Below are 22,666 nucleotides of genomic sequence, written 5' to 3' on the forward strand. Positions count from 1 at the left end.
CCGCCCCCTTCTCCACTCTCAGCCAATCACAGGCCAACTTGCTATATCGGTGCGTTCAGGTGAGACAGAAGAAGAAATGTCATCAGTAAACTATGTCATTGCAACAAGAAACCAGCTGCAGAGATCTCAGCCTGTCTTTGTCACTTCTCTTTTTTCAATCAATCAATCGATGAAAGACTATTTGTCCCCCAGGGGGGCAATTAAAAGGTTGCATAAATCAGGTAGTGCAAATAAATAAATGGATATATAGTGCCACAGCAGACTAAAAGTACAACGCCGAGTCAATAAATACAAGTAATAGTAAAAAAACTGGATGATGAAATGATGAGTCAGATATAAAACCAACAAATGTAGGTCAAAGGTCAAATATGTCTCAACATGGAGTTTAGCAAAACCAGTTGTCTTTTTTATTTTGAGAATGTAGGGGGTGTTGTCGGCAGCTAAAAAGTAACTTGTAATCTAACTTAGTTACTTTTAAAAACAAGTAATCAGTAAAGTAACTACATTACTTTTTATAGGAGTAACTAGTAAAAAGGTAATTGGATTACTTTTTCAAGGTAACTGTGTAACTGCTGATGACTCACTGGCCCAGTGGTTCTGTTGCTCATCAAGTTGTCTCTGTGCAGCAAACTGAACTAGTTGTTGTTGTGATGCAGATCAGCGTTTCAATGGTTCACAGGGGTAGAACCCTGGAGAGGATCCAGGAGGTCCGGCTGCCTGGGAAAGGTAGAAGCTTTAAACCAAGTGATCGTGAATCTACTTAGTTACTCTGTCAGATCTTCTTCCTGCATGCACTCGCTCACCCCTTCCCCGGCTGTCTGGAACCGAGAGGAGCCGAGAGGAACCAAGGGGAGCCGAGAGGAACCGAGAGGAGCCGCGAGGAGCTGATTGGGAGCCGAGAGGAACCAAGGGGAGCCGAGAGGAACCGAGAGGAGCCGAGAGGAGCTGAGGGGAGCCAAGAGGAACCAACAGGAGCCGAGAGGAGACGAGAGGAACCAAGGGGAGCTGAGAGGAACCGAGAGGAACCGAGAGGAGCCGACAGGAATCGAGGGGAGCCGAGAGGGGCCGAGGGGAAATGAGGGGAGCCGAGAGGAACCGAGAAGAACTGAGAGGAACCGAGAGGAACCGAGAGGAGCCGAGAGGAACTGAGAGGAACCGAAAGGAACCAAGGGGAACCAAGGGGAGCCGAGAGGAGCCGAGAGGAACCGAGAGGAACCGAGAGGAACTGAGAGGAACTGAGAGCAGCCGAGAGGAACCGAGAGGAACCAAGGGGAGCCGAGAGGAACTGAGAGGAACCGAGAGGAGCCAAGGGGAGCCGAGAGGAGCCGAGAGGAACCGAGAGGAACCAAAGGGAGCCGAGAGGAGCCAAGAGGAACCAAGGGGAGCCGAGAGGAACCGAGAGGAACCGAGGGGGGCCGAGAGGAGCCAAGAGGAATCAAGGGGAGCCGAGAGGAACCGAGAGGAGCAGAGAGGAGCCGAGTGGAACCGAGAGGAACCAAGGGGAACCGGGAGGAACCAAGGGGAACCGAGAGGAACCAAGGGGAGCTGAGAGGAACCGAGAGTATCCAAGGGGGGCCGAGAGGAACCAAGGGGAGCCGAGAGGAGCCGAGTGGAACCAAGGGGAGCCGAGAGGAACCAAAAGGAACCGAAAGGAACCGAGGGGAACCGTGACCTCCTGCCAATAATTAGTGAGCAAGGAAATGTGGGCACAAGAGGCTATCGGGCCCGGGCTGAGAGAAAACCTCCCCGGCCCGGCCCGGCCCGGCCCGGCCCGCCCCTCCCCGGCCGGGCGGGCCAGCAGACAGGTGGGCGACCTTCGACCCGGCATGCAGCGCGGCGCTGCTCGACGCGCCAGGAATGTGTCCACACCTCTCGGCCAACCACGTCACGGCGAGTGGAAAACACGCGCTCCGTCTAAACCCAAACAGAGTGTGTGTGCTCTCTCTGTTATGGTCCACATTCTGTGGCGCGGTGTGAATGCAGCGCCGACTGTTTTGGGAGCGAGAGCGATGGATGACTTAATCTGAGGCGACGCAGCAAGAGCAGCGGGAGGCGTGTGAGAGAACGCCGGCGGCAAGATAAGGATATTTTTGTCCATTTTATGTGAAGTATTTCAAGGCCTGGCGGTTTTATCCACTGTGGTTGGAGCGATTGTGACGGAGGTCAACAACAAGCTGCCCATGACAAACACACAAAACAACATTTATCCAGTTTCAGCTCATTTCTAAAACTTTACTTTGTAACTTCAGCATATAAAATACAATTTCAATTATTGCTGGATGAACTGTCCTCAAGATAATCTAATTAAAACCATTAAGGAAACCCGTGGAGGCCATGAAACCTGATAAAACCTTGTTTACACTCAGCAATGATGTGCATTTTCTACCAATTGATACTACAGGTACATCTCAAAATATTAGAATATCGTGAAAATGTTGACTATTTGTTGTCAGTCATTTCAGAAAGTCAAACCCAGAGATGATGGAGGCTCAGGACAGTGAAATATTTCAGCCTTTAATTCTTGAAATGTTGATGATGATGACTTACAGAGAGAGAAAACCCAAAATGAGAATATTACATAAGATAAGAAAAAAGGATATTTGAACCAAACTGTAGGGTTTGATAAAGTCTGTTCATCTCTCTTCCCTCTATACCTGGTTGCTCCTTTACCATGAAGTACTGTGTCTTAGGGGCGTGGCCTGGAGGCCATCAACCTGTGGTACTGCTCAGGTGGACTGAAGCCCAGGTAGCTTTGATAGCAGCCTTCAGGTCATCTGGTGTCTCTCACCGTCCTCTGGACAATAGCCAGAGATTGTCTCTGGGGTTCTGCTGGCCAGTCCAGCACAGTACCACCAGGGTCACTGAAGCAGCTTCTGGTACCTTTGGTACCTCTGGCAGTGTGGGCAGGTAACAAGTCCTGCTGGAACATGAACTCAGCATCTCCATAAAGCTCGTCAGCAGGAGGAAGCATGAAGAGCTCTAAAGGTTCCTGCTGGACGCTGCCTGGACTGTGGACTTCAGAAGACCCAGTGGAGGGACAGCAGCAGAGGACATGGCAGCACAAATCATCACAGACTGAGGACACTTCACTCTGGACCTCAAGCAAGGTGGATTCTGAGCCTCTCCACTCTTCCTCCACCCTCTGGGACCTGGAGTCCACTCTTCCTCCACCCTCTGGGACCTGGAGTTCACTCTTCCTCCACCCTCTGGGACCTGGAGTCCACTCTTCCTCCACCCTCTGGGACCTGGAGTTCACTCTTCCTCCACCCACTGGAACCTGGAGTTTGCTCTTCCTCCACTCTCTGGGACCTGGAGTCCACTCTTCCTCCACCCTCTGGGACCTGGAGTCCACACTTCCTCCACCCTCTGGGACCTGGAGTTCACTCTTCCTCCACCCTCTGGAACCTGGAGTTTGCTCTTCCTCCACTCTCTGGGACCTGGAGTCCACTCTTCCTCCACCCTCTGGGACCTGGAGTCCACTCTTCCTCCACCCACTGGGACCTGGAGTTCACTCTCCCTCCACCCTCTGGGACCTGGAGTTCACTCTTCCTCCACACTCTGGGACCTGGAGTCCACTCTTCCTCCACCCACTGGGACCTAGAGTCCACTCTTCCTCCACCCTCTGGGACCTGGAGTTCACTCTTCCTCCACACTCTGGGACCTGGAGTCCACTCTTCCTCCACCCACTGGGACCTGGAGTCCACTCTTCCTCCACCCTCTGGGACCTGGAGTTCACTCTTCCTCCACCCTCTCTTCCTCCACCCTCTGGGACCTGAAGTCCACTCTTCCTCCACCCTCTGGGACCTGGAGTTCACTCTTCCTCCACCCTCTGGGACCTGGAGTTCCAAATGAGATCAAAATGTTCTTTCCTGTGACAAAAGGACGTTGGACCACTGAGCAACAGTCCAGTTCTTGTCCTCCACAGTCCAGGTGAGACTCTTCTGACCTGGTCTCTTGTTCAGGAGTGTCTTGACCCCAGGAAGACACATTAGGATCCCATGTCTAGGACTGGTCTGTCCCTAGAGGCTCTTGATGCGCTGACTCCAGCCTCAGTCCGTCCTTGTCCAGTATTTTGCTGGACAGTCCTCTCCAGGCTGCACTGACTCCAGCCTCAGTCCGTCCTTGTCCAGTATTTTGCTGGACAGTCCTCTCCAGGCTGCGCTCCTCCCTTTTGCTGCTGCACCTTTTCCTCCCACTCCACCTTCTCTGGACATGATGGATCCAGCACTCTGTGAACAAGCAGCTTCTTCAGCAAGGACCTTCAGTGGACGGTGTCAATGACTGTCCTCTGGACATCTGTCCAGTCAGCAGTCTTCCCCATGATTGTGTCCCCTCCTGACCCAGACTGAGACATTTAAAGGCTCAGGGAACCTTTGCAGGGGTTTGGACTTCATCAGCTGATGAGGGTGAGACACCAGGACTTTACAAAACTCAACTTTTACACAAGATTCTCATTTTCTGAGAAACTGAATTTTGGGTTTTCACTCTGTAGGACATCATCATCATCATCTCAAGAAATAAAGGCTTGAACTATTTCACTCTGTGTCCTGAGCCTCCATCATCTCTGGGTTTGACTTTCTGAAATGACTGACAACAAATAGTCAACATGTCCATGATGTTCTCAGTTTGTGAGACGTCCCTGTACATGCAATGATAGAAATATAGACTTTGTATATTACCATAACAAATTATTTCTGGTGTTTTGGGTCCGTCTTGCTCCAAGAGTCCATATCCTGTCCAATAAAGTGAAGGTCCTCCATGTTTACATCCTGTCACACCCAGACCGTGGTATGGCCTCGGTCTTCTCCTCGGTAATCCTCTGGATTGGAGGAAAGAGTTCAAATCCCTGGATTGGTTTTTCCCACATCGTCGCCCTGATTGGGATAATAAGTCCTGGGACTCTTTTAATGTCCTGGAGGAAATGTTCCTGAAACTGGAGCGTCTCCCTCCTTTCAGTTGAAATATAACTTTCATTTCTGAAAAGTCTCAACTGGAAGATTTTCCCAAACATCTTTTAGAGGTCAGCTCTCAGTGGTTTCTCAGTGGTCTCAGACACTTTCATAAAGCTTCTCCACGTGTCAGTACCATTCATTCAGCCCTGCCTGAAACCTTGGCACAGGACTGTCTATAGAACGTATATCCTGGACTATAAGTCGCGCCTCAGTATAAGTCGCGTCTATGAAGGGAAAAAAGCAGATATAAGTGTCAGCAGTGTGTAAGTGACATTTATTCTCCATGTCCAGATGTAAGTTCTGATAATCTTCATCCACCAGCTGCTGTTCCAGAACATTCTCATTCTTTTTTTTTATTGTTGCAGCATTCGGTTGTGAAATGATGACATCTAGTGGTCCCAGATGGTATAACCTGGTCCAGCTCGTTAAGAGAAGTCATGAGACCAGTCAGAAAGCTAAAGATTCTAGGACATGTGGTAAGTCTGTAATAATCCAATGAACCACGCAGGTGAAAGATAATATTTATATAGATATATACAAATAATACTGTACAAGAGCACAAAGGAAGGAATAACAAGTTCATTTCTGCAGTGGAGTGTAAATATGAGACGGGTCAATAAACACCGTGCTACGTCACAAACAATGGAACGGTTCCAACTTAGAGAAGTTTAAGAGCTGGACTGAATTTGGACTGTGCTCATAACAAAGCTCAATCACACACACACACACACACACACACACACACACACACACACACACACACACACACACACACACACACACACACACACACACACACACACACACACACACACCCAGGCAGGCAAATACATTCAGGTTGGGGGTGAGAGCCTCCGCTCTGATTTCACACAGACACACCTGGACTGGCTCAGACTGAACCACCTGTAGTGGCTTGTATGGCTTGTTGAGCGTCACTCTGGGTGCCTTGCACATTGTGACTGCAGCACACACACACACACACACACACACACACACACACACACACACACACACACACACACACACACACACACACACACACACACACACACACACTGCTGCCTCTGAGTGCGTTGTATCGCCCTCTGTCTGTGCGTCCGTCCATAGTCCCTCGGTCCGTCTTGGGCTAAAGTGCTGCCGAGGAGGACACGGTCCTTTCATGTGTGTTTTCATGTTTTCATGCACGTTAGAGAGTCAGTTCAGTGACACACACAGCGGAGAGAGTTCATTCTGGAGAAAAGGAAAAGGCCTGAATCCTGCATGAGGATGTAAGATCAGGAGTCTTCCAGACGGAGGTGTCTTAATAAAGTTCCGCCCCGCCTGCCTGCCTTCAGCTCACGCAGTCCCGGCATGGAGCAGAGCGTTCCAGGGCGTCCCGTTCATCCTGGTCCTTGGGAAAAACCTGCTGCCACACCTGTGCGATTCACGAATCCACATCTGGAGGCCAGAAAAAAGCAAACCTGCGGCCTGGTTCTGCAAAGAAAAGCGTGTCCGTTCTGTCGCTCGTCCTCCGTCCACGCCCTCTGTCTACCAGTTGCAGTCCTTCCGGAGCAGCGCCAGGACTTTGCGGCCCAGGCTGGCTGTCCACGGCTTGACGAAGCTCTTCATGTTGACCAGGAGGCGGCCCTGCTTACGGTCCGAGTGGCCGGCCACCAGGTACTCCACGCCTGTGGAAAGAGTCCAGAAATGAAGGACGCTGTCGTTTTATTCAAACAACATGACCTTTTGTAGTCAAACTTCTATTCCACTGGAAGGATTTAGCGTTTGTATTCCTCCTAACCATAAATCTAAGACTGTTTAGGATCACTAAGGAATTCCAAAAGCACCAGAAAGCAGAGAAATCTCGCTTTGCGTTCACGTACGTTTCATTATGGTCAGAGACAAGCGTCCCCAGTGTGTCATGTCAAAGAACAACAAAAGCACTCACACATTGCACATTGTTTTGTCAATTCTGCAGATATAAAATCTAAATAAATGGCATCTTAATGCAATTATGGCAATAACAGTGTTAACAACATACGTGGACAGGGACTCCAGAATGGACGTATAACATAATCATTTTGGCCATTCTGAATATAATAAATCCACAACAGTCAAAGATTCTTTTGAACCATAATTGAGAGTGTTGAAGAGTTTATGAATGAATATGAAGCCTCTCCCATCTACGATCACTATTATTTTTAGAAGCAAACCTGCAGATAAAGTTATTTACAAGAAATGCAGCCTTATTTATCCATTATTGTCTGAAGGTATTATTTTATATGAATCATGTAGTAACTTATTAGATCACTAGCAAAATGTTATTACAATAATGGAGCAAATGTCTTAATACACTAATGACAAATTATTACATTCTTGGTTTTATTACAGTGAAAAAGGCCCAAATTATTGTCCTTTATTACATTATTAGTTGTTACGGAGACATTGAGCCTCTTTTACACCAGAAGTAGTGAATCTATAAGGTCTGACTTCCTGATGTTTTTCACATATCAGATTTCATTTAAAGCTGGAAATATAAAGCACAACTCTTCCCCTGCGAGCTGGAAGTTACAGAGGGAGTCTGAAGATTTCCTTTCATAACAAATCATTTCTCCTGAAATTAACTTTCTCCGGATTTCATCTATTTGCTGACGATGAATTATTTTCCGTCCCTTCACAGTCATCAAATATCTTTCTTTTAATTTCCTTATTTTTTACTCTAACTACTGTGCTTTACAGTTTGGATCTCTGCCGAGTGTCCCGGTCTTCCTTTGTTTTGATAGTTTCATATCTTTTTATTTTCATTTCTAACATTCCTCCTTGGGTTCTTGCTGTGATTTCCATGTTCCTCGCTCAGCACTTTGTAACTCCGGCTTTCTGATAAGACCTATAGAAGGAAACACATGGTGGCATTTTAACGGCCACCAGCGAGGTGAAGAATGTGTGAAGAAGTCATAACAGTGGCAGGAAGGTCCTGCTGCAGGAATAGGAAGCTTCTGAAGGTCATCTGGTCCAAGGTACACTCAAGACAAACACACTCGTTTCTTTATGTTTCTTTATGTGAACACAAAGACTTGGTCAAATCTTTTATATATCCCCCATACCCTTGTGACATTTAGCAGTAATTTCAATAAGATCCTAAGCTTAATGTCTCTGAATAGCCTGAATATTTAAAGGTTGACAGTTCCTGGTCTCCTGATGTATTGTGGGTATGGTGGTGGTGGTGGTGGTGGTGGTGGTGGGTATGGTGGTGGTGGGTATGGTGGTGGTGGTGGTGGTGGTGGTGGTGGGTATGGTGGTGGTGGGTATGGTGGTGGTGGTGGGTATGGTGGTGGTGGTGGTGGGTATGGTGGTGGTGGTGGGTATGGTGGTGGTGGGTATGGTGGTGGTGGTGGTGGTGGGTATGGTGGTGGTGGGTATGGTGGTGGTGGTGGTGGGTATGGTGGTGGTGGTGGTGGTGGTGGTGGTGGGTATGGTGGTGGTGGTGGTGGGTATGGTGGTGGTGGTGGTGGTGGTGGTGGGTATGGTGGTGGTGGGTATGGTGGTGGTGGTGGTGGTGGTGGTGGTGGGTATGGTGGTGGTGGTGGTGGTGCGTGTCGGACCTGGGTTGAGGATGGGGCAGGTGCAGCCTCGCGCTGTCCAGGACTCGGGGTAAAGAGTGACCCGCCCTCGCTGTATCTTCACTTTGGTGTTCTGACTGAGCACCTTCTGCACTTTGACCTCCACCTCGGCGTGCGAGCCTTTGTCGTGGGCCGACAGCACCTTCACCTTCAGCACTGAGGGAAAAAAAGGATGTCTCACGTCACGACTCAAGACTCTTGGTAAAGCTTCCTGCTCCAGAGGGGAGCGTTGCTTTGTCCAGAAACTCAGCGAGAAGGTTGAAGGGATCGACAGGAGAAGGCTCGTGTGGCTCCGCTGTGTTTCAGGGCCTGTTGTCAAGGCAACCAGTTCGTTGCGTGTGCTCGGAGCCACTGAAAATGCAACAATTTGAAAACGGTTCTCAAAGTGGGACTTTTGGAAAACACTCTGACTGCGTTGTCGAGTTGACGGGCGAAAATGAGACTTTGTGGAAACGCTCAGGGCGCGTCTCCTTGAGTCAATACTTCTTCTGCACGTGCTCAGCAGATGGACAACAACAACAGCGTCAGAGTGACACTGCTGCTGTGTAGTTTTCACAACGTTTCCATGTAAACGCAAAACGCCAAACGTTGTCGTGGAAACGGAGCATCACTTTCCTAACAAACTTCAAAGGCAGTTTTATTTGATCTTTTTACTTTGAGCTTGAAGAAGAAAGTATTTCGGAAAAGAAAAGTGAAGCTGACAGTGAAGCTTATGAGGACAGGATGGTTGTGGGGATGAATCTTAACGCTCCAGCTAAACTTCCATATCAGCGACTGAGCTGTGTCCATGTGCAGAACGAGGATTTAGGCACTTTCAGCTGCTCTCAAACTTCCAGGCAGGATCAGACATAAGAAGACAATAAAAACTGTACAGCTTCTGTTTCTCTGCCAGATCAACATCTGATCTCCTGCCTGGCTGGTGCTGGCTGGTGCTGGCTGGTGCTGGCTGGTGCTGGATGGTGCTGGATGGTGCTGGGTGGTGCTGGCTGGGTCTGAAACCACCTGTGGACCTCCCAGAAGGTTTCAGAAGGAATCCGATGCTTTAGGTAACAACCGCTTCAGGAGGTCCGACGGCTCAAATGGCTCAAACAGACTATCATTCCTAAAGATGGCTGCCCAAGAGCAGTTTTCCGTTGTAGCGTCTTGCTCAAGGACACTTCAACATGTGGACAGATGAGGAATCAAACCTGCAACCTTCTGATTGAGAGACTCCACCAACGGAGCCACAGCCACTCAAAAACTGCTGAGACCAGCAGAAACGCTGAAAATGGACCAAAGAAGAAAAGCTGAAACGACATAATTCACTAACATTTTGAATATAACAAAAGAAAGGTTAAACTGCTGAAAACAGCTCAGATGGAAAAGTACTAAATGGAGTATGGAGTAATGTGTATCTTTCTAACTTATACTCATGAAACTTCGTAAATGCAACATAAAGTTTTCTCCATGTAGTGAATTATAAATCCTCCATGAGGATTAGGATTATCCTCATTTTAAAAGCTAAACATGTTTTGTGGCTCCAGATAAATGTTGTTGCTTGTTTCAAGTGAAAACGCATCAATTTTGTGTTTTGGTTTCGGAAATGTTTAACATTTACACCACAGCGTTTCCATGGAAACGGCAGAAGCACTGAAAAGAGAGTTTGTTTTGTAAACGGAACCACACACACATGCAGCAGAGAACAATACGCTATAAATTCCACTTTTGAATTCCACTGAGAGATGTGGAGGAGTTATATTATATATTTATATTAGATATTTATATTAGATATTAGATATTAATGAGCTTTGAAGCATTAAATCCAATGAATCTTTTACAATTAATGATGAGCCTGGTTGTCTCATGCAGAAAGTACCGTCCATACGTAATGATGTAAATGTTATGAGGGTGTGTGTGTGTGTGTGTGTGTGTGTGTGTGTGTGTGTGTGTGTGTGTGTGTGTGTGTGTGTGTGTGTGTGTGTGTGTGTGCGTGTATGTATGTGTGTGTGTGTGTGTGTGTGTGTGTGTGTTGAGGGTCTTACCATATGCATAATTCATGGTGCAGAAGAGTTTACTGTTGGTCAGGGGTTGCTCTTTGCACTCACACTTCTCTGCAGGAGACACGAGCACACACACATTTGTACCATAAATAAATAACCTCTGTGTGTGTGTGTGTGTGTGTGTGTGTGTGTGTGTGTGTGTGTGTGTGTGTGTGTGTGTGTGTGTGTGTGTGTGTGTGTGTGTGTGTGGTCTTAGATACTGTAACGTGGCGTCCCAAGAATGCAAGGTGTGTGTGTGTCCAGAGAGGAATGTGCCCATGAAAGCTGCAGTTACATGGAGGTGAAGGTGGTGGAGGAGGTGGAGTTGGTGGTGAAGGTGGTGGAGGAGGTGAATTTGGAGGAGGATGTTGAGGTGGTGGAGGTGGTGGTGAAGGTGGTGGAGGAGCTGAATTTGGTGGAGAAGGTGAAGGTGGTGGAGGAGGTGAAAGTGGTGGAGGAGGTTAAGGTGGTGGAGGATGTGAGGGTGGTGGAGGAGGTGAATTTGGTGGAGGAGGTTAAGGTGATGGAGGAGGTGGTGAAGGTGGTGGAGGAGGTAAAGATGGTGGAGGTTAAGGTGGTGGAGGAGGTGGCGCTTTAAAGAAACAGATGAGTTCACCTCCACTCACTATCATTTCTTCACACTGACCGTGACTCATATTGTCACAGTGACAGAAACGTGTAATTTAACAGTCACTACTTTGTTGCTGTATATTTTTGTTGTTGTTGTTTTTCTGTCATTTGTTTGAAATGAAATCACTTAGTCACTCTATATCACTAGTGTCTCACCTGAGTAGTGCAGAGCTGAGAAGAGTTCGTCCACTCTGAAGATGCGGACCGGCTCGCTGGAGTTTCCTTCCAGGTTGTAGAGGTCCAGATCAGAACTGAAACACGGCGTCACACACGTCACTGAAGCAACTCTTCATTTCAGTCGCTGCTCCGTCACCTCAGCATCACGGACAGGAGCAGCTCCTGGCTTTCACTTTCACCTCATGTGTCCAGGGATTCACACCGGTGACATTCCAGTCACATGCTTGACCCCATCATCACACATACGTCAGCAGGTGTCCACATGTTCAATATCTGAGCTACATGAAGAAGCTAAAACAAACATGAGACTCGTGGGCTAAAAACACAACTGCAGTTCCTCATCTGTCCACTAGGGGATGCACTGTTTCCACTGGAGTGGATGTAACATACATAAAACAGCAGATGGTAACAAATTTAAGGGTCAAATCACTGATGGAGGAATAAAACCTCATTGCTCAATGAACTGCTATTAGCATCAGCAGTGTCTACAGAGATGCTGGAGACGAACCATTTCAGGTGTCATGCTGCACGATGGTGCAGTGGTGAGCACCTTCACCTCACAGCAACACTACACCTGGTAGGAGTTTAGGAGGATGTTCCTCCCACAGTCTGAAGACATGTGAAAAGGATTCGTTGGCGATTCTAAGCTGACGGTAGGTGTAACTTTGTCTTTCAGGTGTTTTGTTTGTGCTGAGATGACAGGTGACCCGTGGAGGTGTAGCCCGGGTGTAGCCTGGTGTCTCTGTTACCTGGATTAACATAGCAGGATATGTTTGTTAGCCACTTTCTACTCACCTGAACATGCAGTCTCCGGTGAACGGGTCGCAGTCTCCTGCACAGTCACATGGACGGCAGCCGTATTCGTGAAACCCCCAGTATCCCACCATGCACCTGTCGCACTGGGCGCCGCCCACGCCGGGTTTGCAGATGCAGTTTCCATTGTCGGGATCGCAGGGCGAGCCGTCGGCCAGGTGGAAGGGAATGGAGCCCAACGGGTGACAGCTGCATGCTGGGAAACAGGAGACATGAATAACTTATTTTGTTTCTGCGTCGTGTCGGTTGGATGTTTCTAAAGTCGAACGTTCAAACCGTCTGGTTTGGTTTCCTGCGATAGATTGATCTCACCAATCTCACCAATCTCACCAGTACACTAATCTTACCAAGACACTAATCTCACCAGTACACTAATCTTACCAAGACACTAATCTCACCAGTACACTAATCTTACCAAGACACTAATCTCACCAGTACACTAATCTTACCAAGACACTAATCTCACCAGTACACTAATCTTACCAAGACACTAATCTCACCAGTACACTAATCTTACCAAGACACTAATCTCACCAGTACACTAATCTTACCAAGACACTAATCTCACCAGTACACTAATCTCACCAATCTCACCAGTACACTAATCTCACCAATACACCAATCTCACCAGTACACTAATCTCACCAGTACACTAATCTCACCAATACACTAATCTCACCAGTACACTAATCTCACCAGTACACTAATCTTACCAAGACACTAATCTCACCAGTACACTAATCTCACCAATCTCACCAGTACACTAATCTCACCAATACACTAATCTCACCAGTACACTAATCTCACCAATACACCAATCTCACCAGTACACTAATCTCACCAATACACCAATCTCACCAGTACACTAATCTCACCAGTACACTAATCTCACCAGTACACTAATCTCACCAATACACTAATCTCACCAATACACCAATCTCACCAGTACACTAATCTCACCAATACACCAATCTCACCAATCTCACCAGTACACTAATCTCACCAGTACACCAATCTCACCAGTACACTAATCTCACCAGTACACTAATCTCACCAATACACCAATCTCACCAATACACCAATCTCACCAGTACACTAATCTCACCAGTACACCAATCTCACCAGTACACTAATCTCACCAGTACACTAATCTCACCAATACACCAATCTCACCAGTACACTAATCTCACCAATACACTAATCTCACCAGTACACTAATCTCACCAGTACACTAATCTCACCAATACACCAATCTCACAAGTACACTAATCTCACCAATACACTAATCTCACCAATCTCACCAGTACACTAATCTCACCAGTAAACTAATCTCACCAATCTCACCAGTACACTAATCTCACCAGTACACTAATCTCACCAATACACCAAACTCACCAATACACTAATCTCACCAATACACCAATCTCACCAATACACCAAACTCACCAGTACACTAATCTCACCAGTACACTAATCTCACCAGTACACTAATCTCACCAATACACCAATCTCACCAGTACACTAATCTCACCAGTACACCAATCTCACCAGTACACTAATCTCACCAGTACACTAATCTCACCAATACACCAATCTCACCAGTACACTAATCTCACCAATACACTAATCTCACCAGTACACTAATCTCACCAGTACACTAATCTCACCAATACACCAATCTCACAAGTACACTAATCTCACCAATACACTAATCTCACCAATCTCACCAGTACACTAATCTCACCAGTAAACTAATCTCACCAATCTCACCAGTACACTAATCTCACCAGTACACTAATCTCACCAATACACCAAACTCACCAATACACTAATCTCACCAATACACCAATCTCACCAGTACACTAATCTCACCAGTACACTAATCTCACCAGTACACTAATCTCATGACGTTGACCAATGAACAAGGTGAAAGCAGCCGTGACTGCGGCGTGAAAACGATAAAAACACACAACAGTGTTGGTTGAATTTCTCCGAGAAGGAAAACCAGGACTTTACACAAACAGACAGAAAGGAGAAATAAAAGAGTGATCAGAATGGTGTTATGGTTCTTGTGACTTGTCTCTTTATCACGGGTCTGCCTGGCCGTCCTTCTCTGTCACGTAACAGACCCAGGTTCCTCGGCTGACCCTGTTTTTAAAAGCCGCCCGACGTACGTGACCTCAGCAAGTCCACCTCCCTCTGATGGTGTGTGTCTCTTTAAACAACCTCCAACAACAACACGCTCACACACCCGCCCACGTTTCCACTGCAGGCTGAGAATAAAACTACAGTCTGGGGGGGGGGGTCGGACCCCCCACCAGTCTGGAGGGACGGGGGACTGAGGACAGGAGGGACATTTCCCTTCAGTTTGATGCTTGAAGCCTGACGGCAGGAAGCGACGACTCGCCGTGACCCGGTTTGATCATTAATGCAACGTGTTAATGAGAAGCACCAATCAGTAACTTGAGGGCGGAGCGCCACGTCGGGACGTCTGCTCACACTTTATGACATGGACTGACATGACGACCTCCGATTACATGTCTCATGAAGACAAAGACTAACGTCTGATCTTCACCTCGCTGGACGTTCTGCTGCTTTAACTCCTTTACAGGAATAATCTGGCTTTAAAGCTTTAATCCCTGCTGTGAGTCACTTTACACCACAACGCTGCCCACAGTCACTAAAAACACAACTTTTTGAAAACGGCTCTCAAAGTGGGACGTTACAAAAGTGCTGCGACTCCGTGAACTCCATGTGAACTCAAACAGTTAAACTTAGATTTAATACACAAACAGGAATATTTCACGGCTGCTTTGTTTGTGTTCTTCTTGATAATCTCGGCTCATCAAACATGTAGTACCTGGAAGTATTACAATAGTTTGTAAAATCGGATTCTTTTACTCTCTTTTCAACTGGACCACAAATATGATAATAGAATAAAATGAATATTTAAAAGGAAATCTTTAAACTGATTAGTTCATTATTCAGGAAATAAAAAATATTTTATTGATATTCTAGTTTTCTGAGACGCAGCCATGTTTTCTAAGCTTTTAATACTGTGTTTTATCCTAATGTTGCCGATTAAACTAATGTTGTGGAAACTGACAACTTTTGTTTTGGCTGTTTGCTTCAACGTTTTACTTCCAAGTTTCTCTCCATTTTGAATTGAACCATGTTAACTGACGGAACATTAAACATCTATTATGTTGCACCTCTTCAACTCCTGGCCTGGATTATAAACTACAGTTTACAAAGTTTGATAGGATCTTTGTTATCTTCATGTATAACTTATATTATAGCTCTTTCAGACTGTTTTTAGCATCTTATCTCAATACTTGAGTCTCGGACAATGATGGTATGATTGAACTTTAGTTTTTTGAGATTATCTGGCAAAGCTAAACAGAAGCCAGGTCACATTATATAGTAAGATAATTGATTAATGCTAAAAAATAAATCATTTAAACATGTTGTTTTACTGTATATTGGTGATTCCCGCTTCAACGTTCCATAAAACAGATGTTTGTGGATGTTGGTGTTTCCTCGGGGCTCGTCTCAGAGCAGACAGATGAAGGTGAGGCTTCTATCAGCTTTAATCTGAAGAACCAGATCACATTGACCCAGACAGTTTATCCCACCAGTCACCTGAGTGAGTAAAGATAAGACGAAGCGTTATCATGGTGAGACGACCGTACAGAATCCATGAAGCCATCGAGATCTCTCACTGACCGACTGCAGACCTGCTCCCCGTGTTTCGCTGGTTGATTCAATCATTAACAGAGATTTCTGCTGCGCCGCTGTTCCTTGTAAAACACGTGTGAAGTTGTGTTTGGTAATCCAGCATTTATGAATCTGACTTTACAGCTTTCAGACGGCGTCACTGCACGAGGAAACGAGCTCCGTTTCCACGGCAACAGAGCTCAGTCACTGAAAAGTTTCTGGAAACGCTTTGGCTCTGTCGCCGTGGAAACGGGGATAACGGGACTTTCTGGAAACGTTCAGGCTACGTCTCCATGTTGATGGTGGAAATGCTGCTGCTGGTCCAGGAGCCGATACGACAACCCGAGATTAACATACCAGGATATCTCTGGTACCTGGATTAACATACCAAGATATCTCTGGTACCTGGATTAACATACTAGAATATCTCTGGTACCTGGATTAACATACCAGGATATCTCTGGTACCTGGATTAACATACCAAGATATCTCTGGTACCTGGATTAACATACTAGAATATCTCTGGTACCTGGATTAACATACCATGATATCTCTGGTACCTGGATTAACATACCAGGATATCTCTGGTACCTAGATTAACATACCAAGATATCTCTGGTACCTGGATTAACATACTAGAATATCTCTGGTACCTGGATTAACATACCAGGATATCTCTGTTACCTAGATTAACATACCAGGATATCTCTGTTACCTAGATTAACATACCAAGATATCTCTGGTACCTGGATTAACATACCAGGATATCTCTGGTACCTGGATTAACATACCAGGATATCTCTGTTACCTAGATTAACATACCAAGATATCTCTGGTACCTGGATTAACATACCAGGATATCTCTGGTACCTGGATTAACATACCAGGATATCTCTGTTACCTGGACACCACGGCCGGAGCAACTAGTAGTTCTGCACATGCTCAGTAGAAGGACAATAAACAAAGTGTCCTCCGTGGTGTCCTGACTCCCAGTCCACATTCTCCTGGACTTTTAAAGTTGACGAGTCATCGTTTTGACTGTTTCTGTTGTTTTCGGGGAAACTAACATCGTTTTAAAAATGTCGCCGTGTAAACGTGAAACTTTTCTAAAATGAAAACACAAAAACGATGAGCGTTCACCTGGAACGTCGTGTCAACGACTTGTTGTAATCTGACTGACAATCATTTTAGTGTGTTTGTGTGCAAAAAGATGTTTAAACTAAAGTCCAAACGTTGTACTGCGAAGTCACAACACACACACACACACACACACACACACACACACACACACACACACACACACACACACACACACACACACACACACACACACACACACACACACACACACACACACACACACACACACACACACACACACACGCACAGCCTCCTCAGAAGGCTGGTATGAAAAAAATGTTCCTCACAACTGAGGGAAATTCCTCCATTGTCATCGAGCGTCTACGGTGGGATTTCACAACCTGGTCCTGGTCTTTGGGGGGGTGGGGGTGGGGGGGGGGGGGGGGTTGTTCCCACGAGCACACTGCCAGTCGTGATCATCAACCTCCACAAACACTTGCAACCTGATCTGTGAAATTCAAAGCGCACACCTGCGCTGGAAACTGTTATCTTATTGGAGATGCAGACGACAGGAAAACATGTTTGGATGAAAAAAGATCATTTATCTCCTCCGTCAGCAGCACGGCTCAGAAACAGCCACTCATACGTGCTGTGACAAGAAGTAATCAGAGAAACACAAACCTGCAGAAAGAAAACAGACAAGCTGCAACTTAAATCAAGAAAAAGTGAACATCTCCTGCTACATTGCATGACTTGCAGCCCTCTTTAGTGCACGCTCACTCCTTACTGACTCTCTATAGCGCGGGGCACCACAGCCTGGGACACTGCAGGGAACAGCTGAACATCAACTCATTACTCTGAATGAGGGACTCAGCTCCTTCAGCTCCTGGTCTAATCTCTGGTGGTCCTGGACCCCATACTGGGACCTTCAAGACCAGGATACACACTAAGCCGGGTGTAGAGTGGTGGAAAGCCCTCTTCCGTCACAGTCAGAAAGTCCCTGGTTCAAGTCCAGGTTGGGTTGTTTTTCTCCGGGTGCTCCGGTTTCCTCCAAAAGGCCAAAATCATCATCTGAGGTTGGTTAGTGAGTCTAAGACCTCGTTTGCACAACGTTTCAAGTGAAAAAGCATCTTTTGTGTTTTTGTTTTAGAAAAGTTTCACGTTTACACGACAACGTTCTGAAAAAGATTTCTGCTTCCACGGCAAAAACTATGTAGTTTTCATGTTGGGACACCATTTGGTGCTGTTAGTTTTAGTATAGAAAGCACACACACACACACACACACACACACACACACACACACACACACACACACACACACACACACACACACACACACACACACACACACACACACACACACACACACACACACACACACACACACACACACACACACACACACACACACACACACACACACACACAGCAGAGAGCAATGAGCTCTAAACTTTAACATTCTAGTGGACAGACCATCAAGTTGGATTGTTATTACGGTGACTGTCAAAATAAAACCATCAAGTTGGATTGTTATTACGGTGACTGTCAAAATAAAACTATCAAGTTGGATTGTTATTACGGTGACTGTCAAAATAAAACTATCAAGTTGGATTGTTATTACGGTGACTGTCAAAATAAAACTATCAAGTTGGATTGTTATTACGGTGACTGTCAAAATAAAACTATCAAGTTGGATTGTTATTACGGTGACTGTCAAAATAAAAGTAGCAAGTCCAGGAGAATAAGGACTGGGAGTCATGACACCACGGAGGAAACTCTGTTCTGATTGGCTCTACTGAGCATGTGCTCATGTGACTGAGGCCGGATGTTTCCAGAATGTGCCATCTTCCTCGTTTCCAAGGCGACAGAACCGGAGCGTCTTTGAAAAGTTCCACTTTAGAGGCAGTGTTCAAAAAGTTGTGTTTTCAGTGACTCTGAGCATTGTACTCAAAACGCTACGAAGGTTTTGTGATTTGACTCGGAGTCATTGGCCTGAGTGATAAAGTGACTCGGTCTGTCCAGTAATCTTCCCTCTCGGTGTTTTGGAACGGTCCGGCTTGTTTTGGGTTCAGAAGACGTCTCTCTCGCTCCAGGAGTCCAGCAGGACTGAGTCCTGTGGGTCCAATCCGACAGATAATCAGAGAGAATGTAGCCGCCGCTCTGTTTGTGGAGGACTATCTGTTGTTTACTCAAGACTCGTCTCATCACCGGAGGGCATTATGCCAACCATCCATCCACCCATCCACCCAACCATCCATCCACCCATCCACCCAACCATCCATCCACCCATCTACCCAACCATCCATCCACCCATCCACCCAACCATCCATCCACCCATCCACCCAACCATCCATCCACCCATCTACCCAACCATCCATCCACCCATCCACCCAACCATCCATCCACCCATCCACCCAACCATCCATCCACCCATCTACCCAACCATCCATCCACCCATCCACCCAACCATCCATCCATCCACCCAACCACCCATCCACCCATCTACCCAACCATCCATCCACCCAACCACCCATCCACCCATCCACCCAACCACCCATCCACCCATCCACCCAACCATCCATCCAGCCATCCACCCAACCATCCATCCACCCAACCATCCATCCACCCACCCAACCATCCATCCACCCAACCATCCATCCACCCATCCATCCACCCAACCATCCATCCACCCAACCATCCATCCATCCACCCACCCATCCACCCATCTACCCAACCACCCATCCACCCAACCATCCATCCACCCAACCATCCACCCAACCACCCATCCACCCAACCACCCAACCACCCATCCACCCAACCATCCATCCACCCAACCATCCATCCACCCATCCATCCACCCAACCACCCAACCATCCATCCACCCAACCACCCATCCACCCATCTACCCAACCACCCAACCACCCATCCACCCATCCACCCAACCATCCATCCACCCATCCACCCAACCATCCATCCACCCATCCACCCAACCATCCATCCACCCATCTACCCAACCATCCATCCACCCATCCATCCACCCCCGGAGAGGACAGTCGTTCATCTACAGCCAGTCATTACACAGACGGAACTCCAGCTGCGAGTCCCGTCTGACAAACGGACGAGCAGGAGTTTTGTGCTGAGTTCAGACAGGAATGTCGCCATCTGATGATTAACTATGGTGTAAACTATGGCTGGAGCGTGGGGCTGTGTGCTGCCTAACACACACACACACACACACACACACACACACACACACACACACACACACACACACACACACACACACACACACACACACACACACACACACACACACACACACACACACACACACACACACACTGAGCACAGGTGCCCGTCAGGATCCATCCAGCACGTCCTGGCTTGTGATCTCAGTCCTCAGCATTCCTCAGGAGAATGAGAGCGCCGTGCCAGTGTGTCATCTAATGTGTCGTGTGTGTGTGTGTGTGTGTGTGTGTGTGTGTGTGTGTGTGTGTGTGTGTGTGTGTAACATTCCACTTGCCATCACTAACTGTATTTTTGTACTACATTGAACTGATTATTATTATTAATGGGCCTGTTCACTGTTTTGTCTTGTTGCTCTTCATTGAGTTCTTGGTGGCACTTGAGCGCCACACGCTGGATGCTGCTCAGCAGCTCTGCTGTCGGGGGGATTGATGGTACGTTGGCTGATCTGGAGCTCCGGGAATACCACAGTTTGAGGTGCAAACACGGCCTTTGGTTTTGGTACTTGCCAGTGTGAGGTGTTGTGTTGATGTTGCTGGTGTTACATGGAGACGGCGGATGCTACCTATTAAAACCTAGCGTGTGGCTAATGCTAGCGGCGTGGCCTTTGCCAGTCAGCGAATTCTGTTCGTTTGTTTCAGTTCCTTCTGCGGCTGTGGGCCCTGTGATGAACCTCTTATCTGTGTGTTTTCCATACCGGTGCCACTAAAGGATCATTGGAGTCTTATAGCGACGACCTTTGTCGTATGTAAAAAACACAATACAATAATTGTGTTAATTTGTCATGTGACCCTTTGGGAATGTTTGTTTTTTCCACCCCCAGTAATTGACCCACAGAATTTTCTTGCTACAACCTGCCTGAAGCTCTCTGGTGCCCCCCAGGGGCGAGTCTGCCCCACACTCAAAAACAAAAGCTTTTTAATCTGATTAGCTCTGCCGCCGCCGCCGCCGCTCTCTCTCTCTCTCTGGTGTGATAACTGGCATGTTTTCTAGTGTTAGCATCGTGTTAGCATCGTGTTAGCGCCGCATTAGCGGCACGTTAGCATCGTGTTAACGGCATGCTTTGCTCACGTTTGCAGGACTCGGGGGCAGTGGTCGGCCTCTGGGGGTCTCGGTAGAAACCGGCCTTGCATCTCTGGCACTGCCGCCCCTCGGTGTTGTGGAGACAGTCGCAAACTCCGCCGCTGCGCTGGCCAGACTCGCGCCACGTCGTCCAATCGAAACGGCAGCTCTGAGCGTGTCCGTTACACTTGCACTCTGTGACAGGAAGAAACACATCGGTCTCAATGAAGCACTGAAACTTCTGCACCACGTCTCCACAGCAGCTGCTACTCTCCACAGGAGCCTCTACACTCCACCATGTACTCATCTGGTCTCCACAGGAGCCTCTACAATCCACCATGTACTGATCTGGTCTCCACAGCTGCCTCTACAATCCACCATGTACTGATCTGGTCTCCACAGCAGCTACTACAATCCACCATGTACTGATCTGCTCTCCACAGCTGCCTCTACACTCCACCATGTACTGATCTGCTCTCCACAGCAGCTGCTACACTCCACCATGTACTCATCTGGTCTCCACAGGAGCCTCTACAATCCACCATGTAATGATCTGGTCTCCACAGCAGCTGCTACAATCCACCATGTACTGATCTGCTCTCCACAGCAGCTGCTACACTCCACCATGTACTCATCTGGTCTCCACAGGAGCCTCTACAATCCACCATGTAATGATCTGGTCTCCACAGCAGCTGCTACAATCCACCATGTACTGATCTGCTCTCCACAGCTGCCTCTACACTCCACCATGTACTGATCTGGTTTCCACAGGAGCCTCTCTGCACCGCTGTGCCTTCATGTTGACACGTTTGCCCTCATTGTCTCTGAAGAGAAATGTCTGGTGTTCTGTGTGTAGACTTCATGTCTCCACTGCAGACTCTCTGCTCTGCTGGGCTTTAACCTCCAGTCTTTACAGAAACATTACGTCTTCATATCAAACTTTCTGCTCTGCAGTGAGCTGAGTTTGTTTCTCCACAGCAACACCATGTACCAACCTTCTGTCTCCACAAAGGCCTCTCTGCACAGCTCTGTCTCCATAATGACAACTTTGACCCAGTCTGCGTTCATCTCATGTCTTCAATGAAAGTTTTCCACTCCAATTTTTCTCATTTCTCCAAAGCGGCCTCTCTGCTCTCCTATTCACTGTGATCTAATCTCCACAGCCGCAGTGGCTTTTACAGGCTTTACAGTAAGTTGCCTGCTCTGCCGAGTTCCGAACGAATGGCTTCTAGGTGGTCCCTGTGGTCTACCGTTCACCAGTCTCCACAGCAGCCTCTCCACTCCACTTTCAATACACATGGACTGCTGTGCTCCACTGTTGTCAACTCATATATCCAAGGTCTAAATCTCAACCAAGCTCATCTGCTGTGT

General features: G+C 47.3%; 1 protein-coding gene across 1 annotated transcript in view; it reads right to left on the bottom strand.

The window, feature by feature from the left end:
• Positions 1 to 5,456: 5,456 nt before the first annotated feature.
• ntn4 (netrin 4) overlaps positions 5,457 to 22,666 on the bottom strand; it is a 36,533-nt gene continuing 19,323 nt past the window's right edge. Inside the window, exons 5-10 of the mRNA XM_080491834.1 lie at positions 21,305 to 21,490; positions 12,172 to 12,385; positions 11,356 to 11,450; positions 10,573 to 10,641; positions 8,534 to 8,707; positions 5,457 to 6,619 (exon numbers count right to left, since the gene is read on the bottom strand). Coding sequence (XP_080347960.1) covers positions 6,480 to 6,619; positions 8,534 to 8,707; positions 10,573 to 10,641; positions 11,356 to 11,450; positions 12,172 to 12,385; positions 21,305 to 21,490 — 878 coding nt within the window. The 3' untranslated portion in view covers positions 5,457 to 6,479. The remainder of the gene's footprint in view (positions 6,620 to 8,533; positions 8,708 to 10,572; positions 10,642 to 11,355; positions 11,451 to 12,171; positions 12,386 to 21,304; positions 21,491 to 22,666) is intronic.

Source organism: Lipophrys pholis (assembly GCF_963383615.2).
Source record: "Lipophrys pholis genome assembly, chromosome: 22".
Lineage (NCBI taxonomy): Eukaryota > Metazoa > Chordata > Actinopteri > Blenniiformes > Blenniidae > Lipophrys > Lipophrys pholis.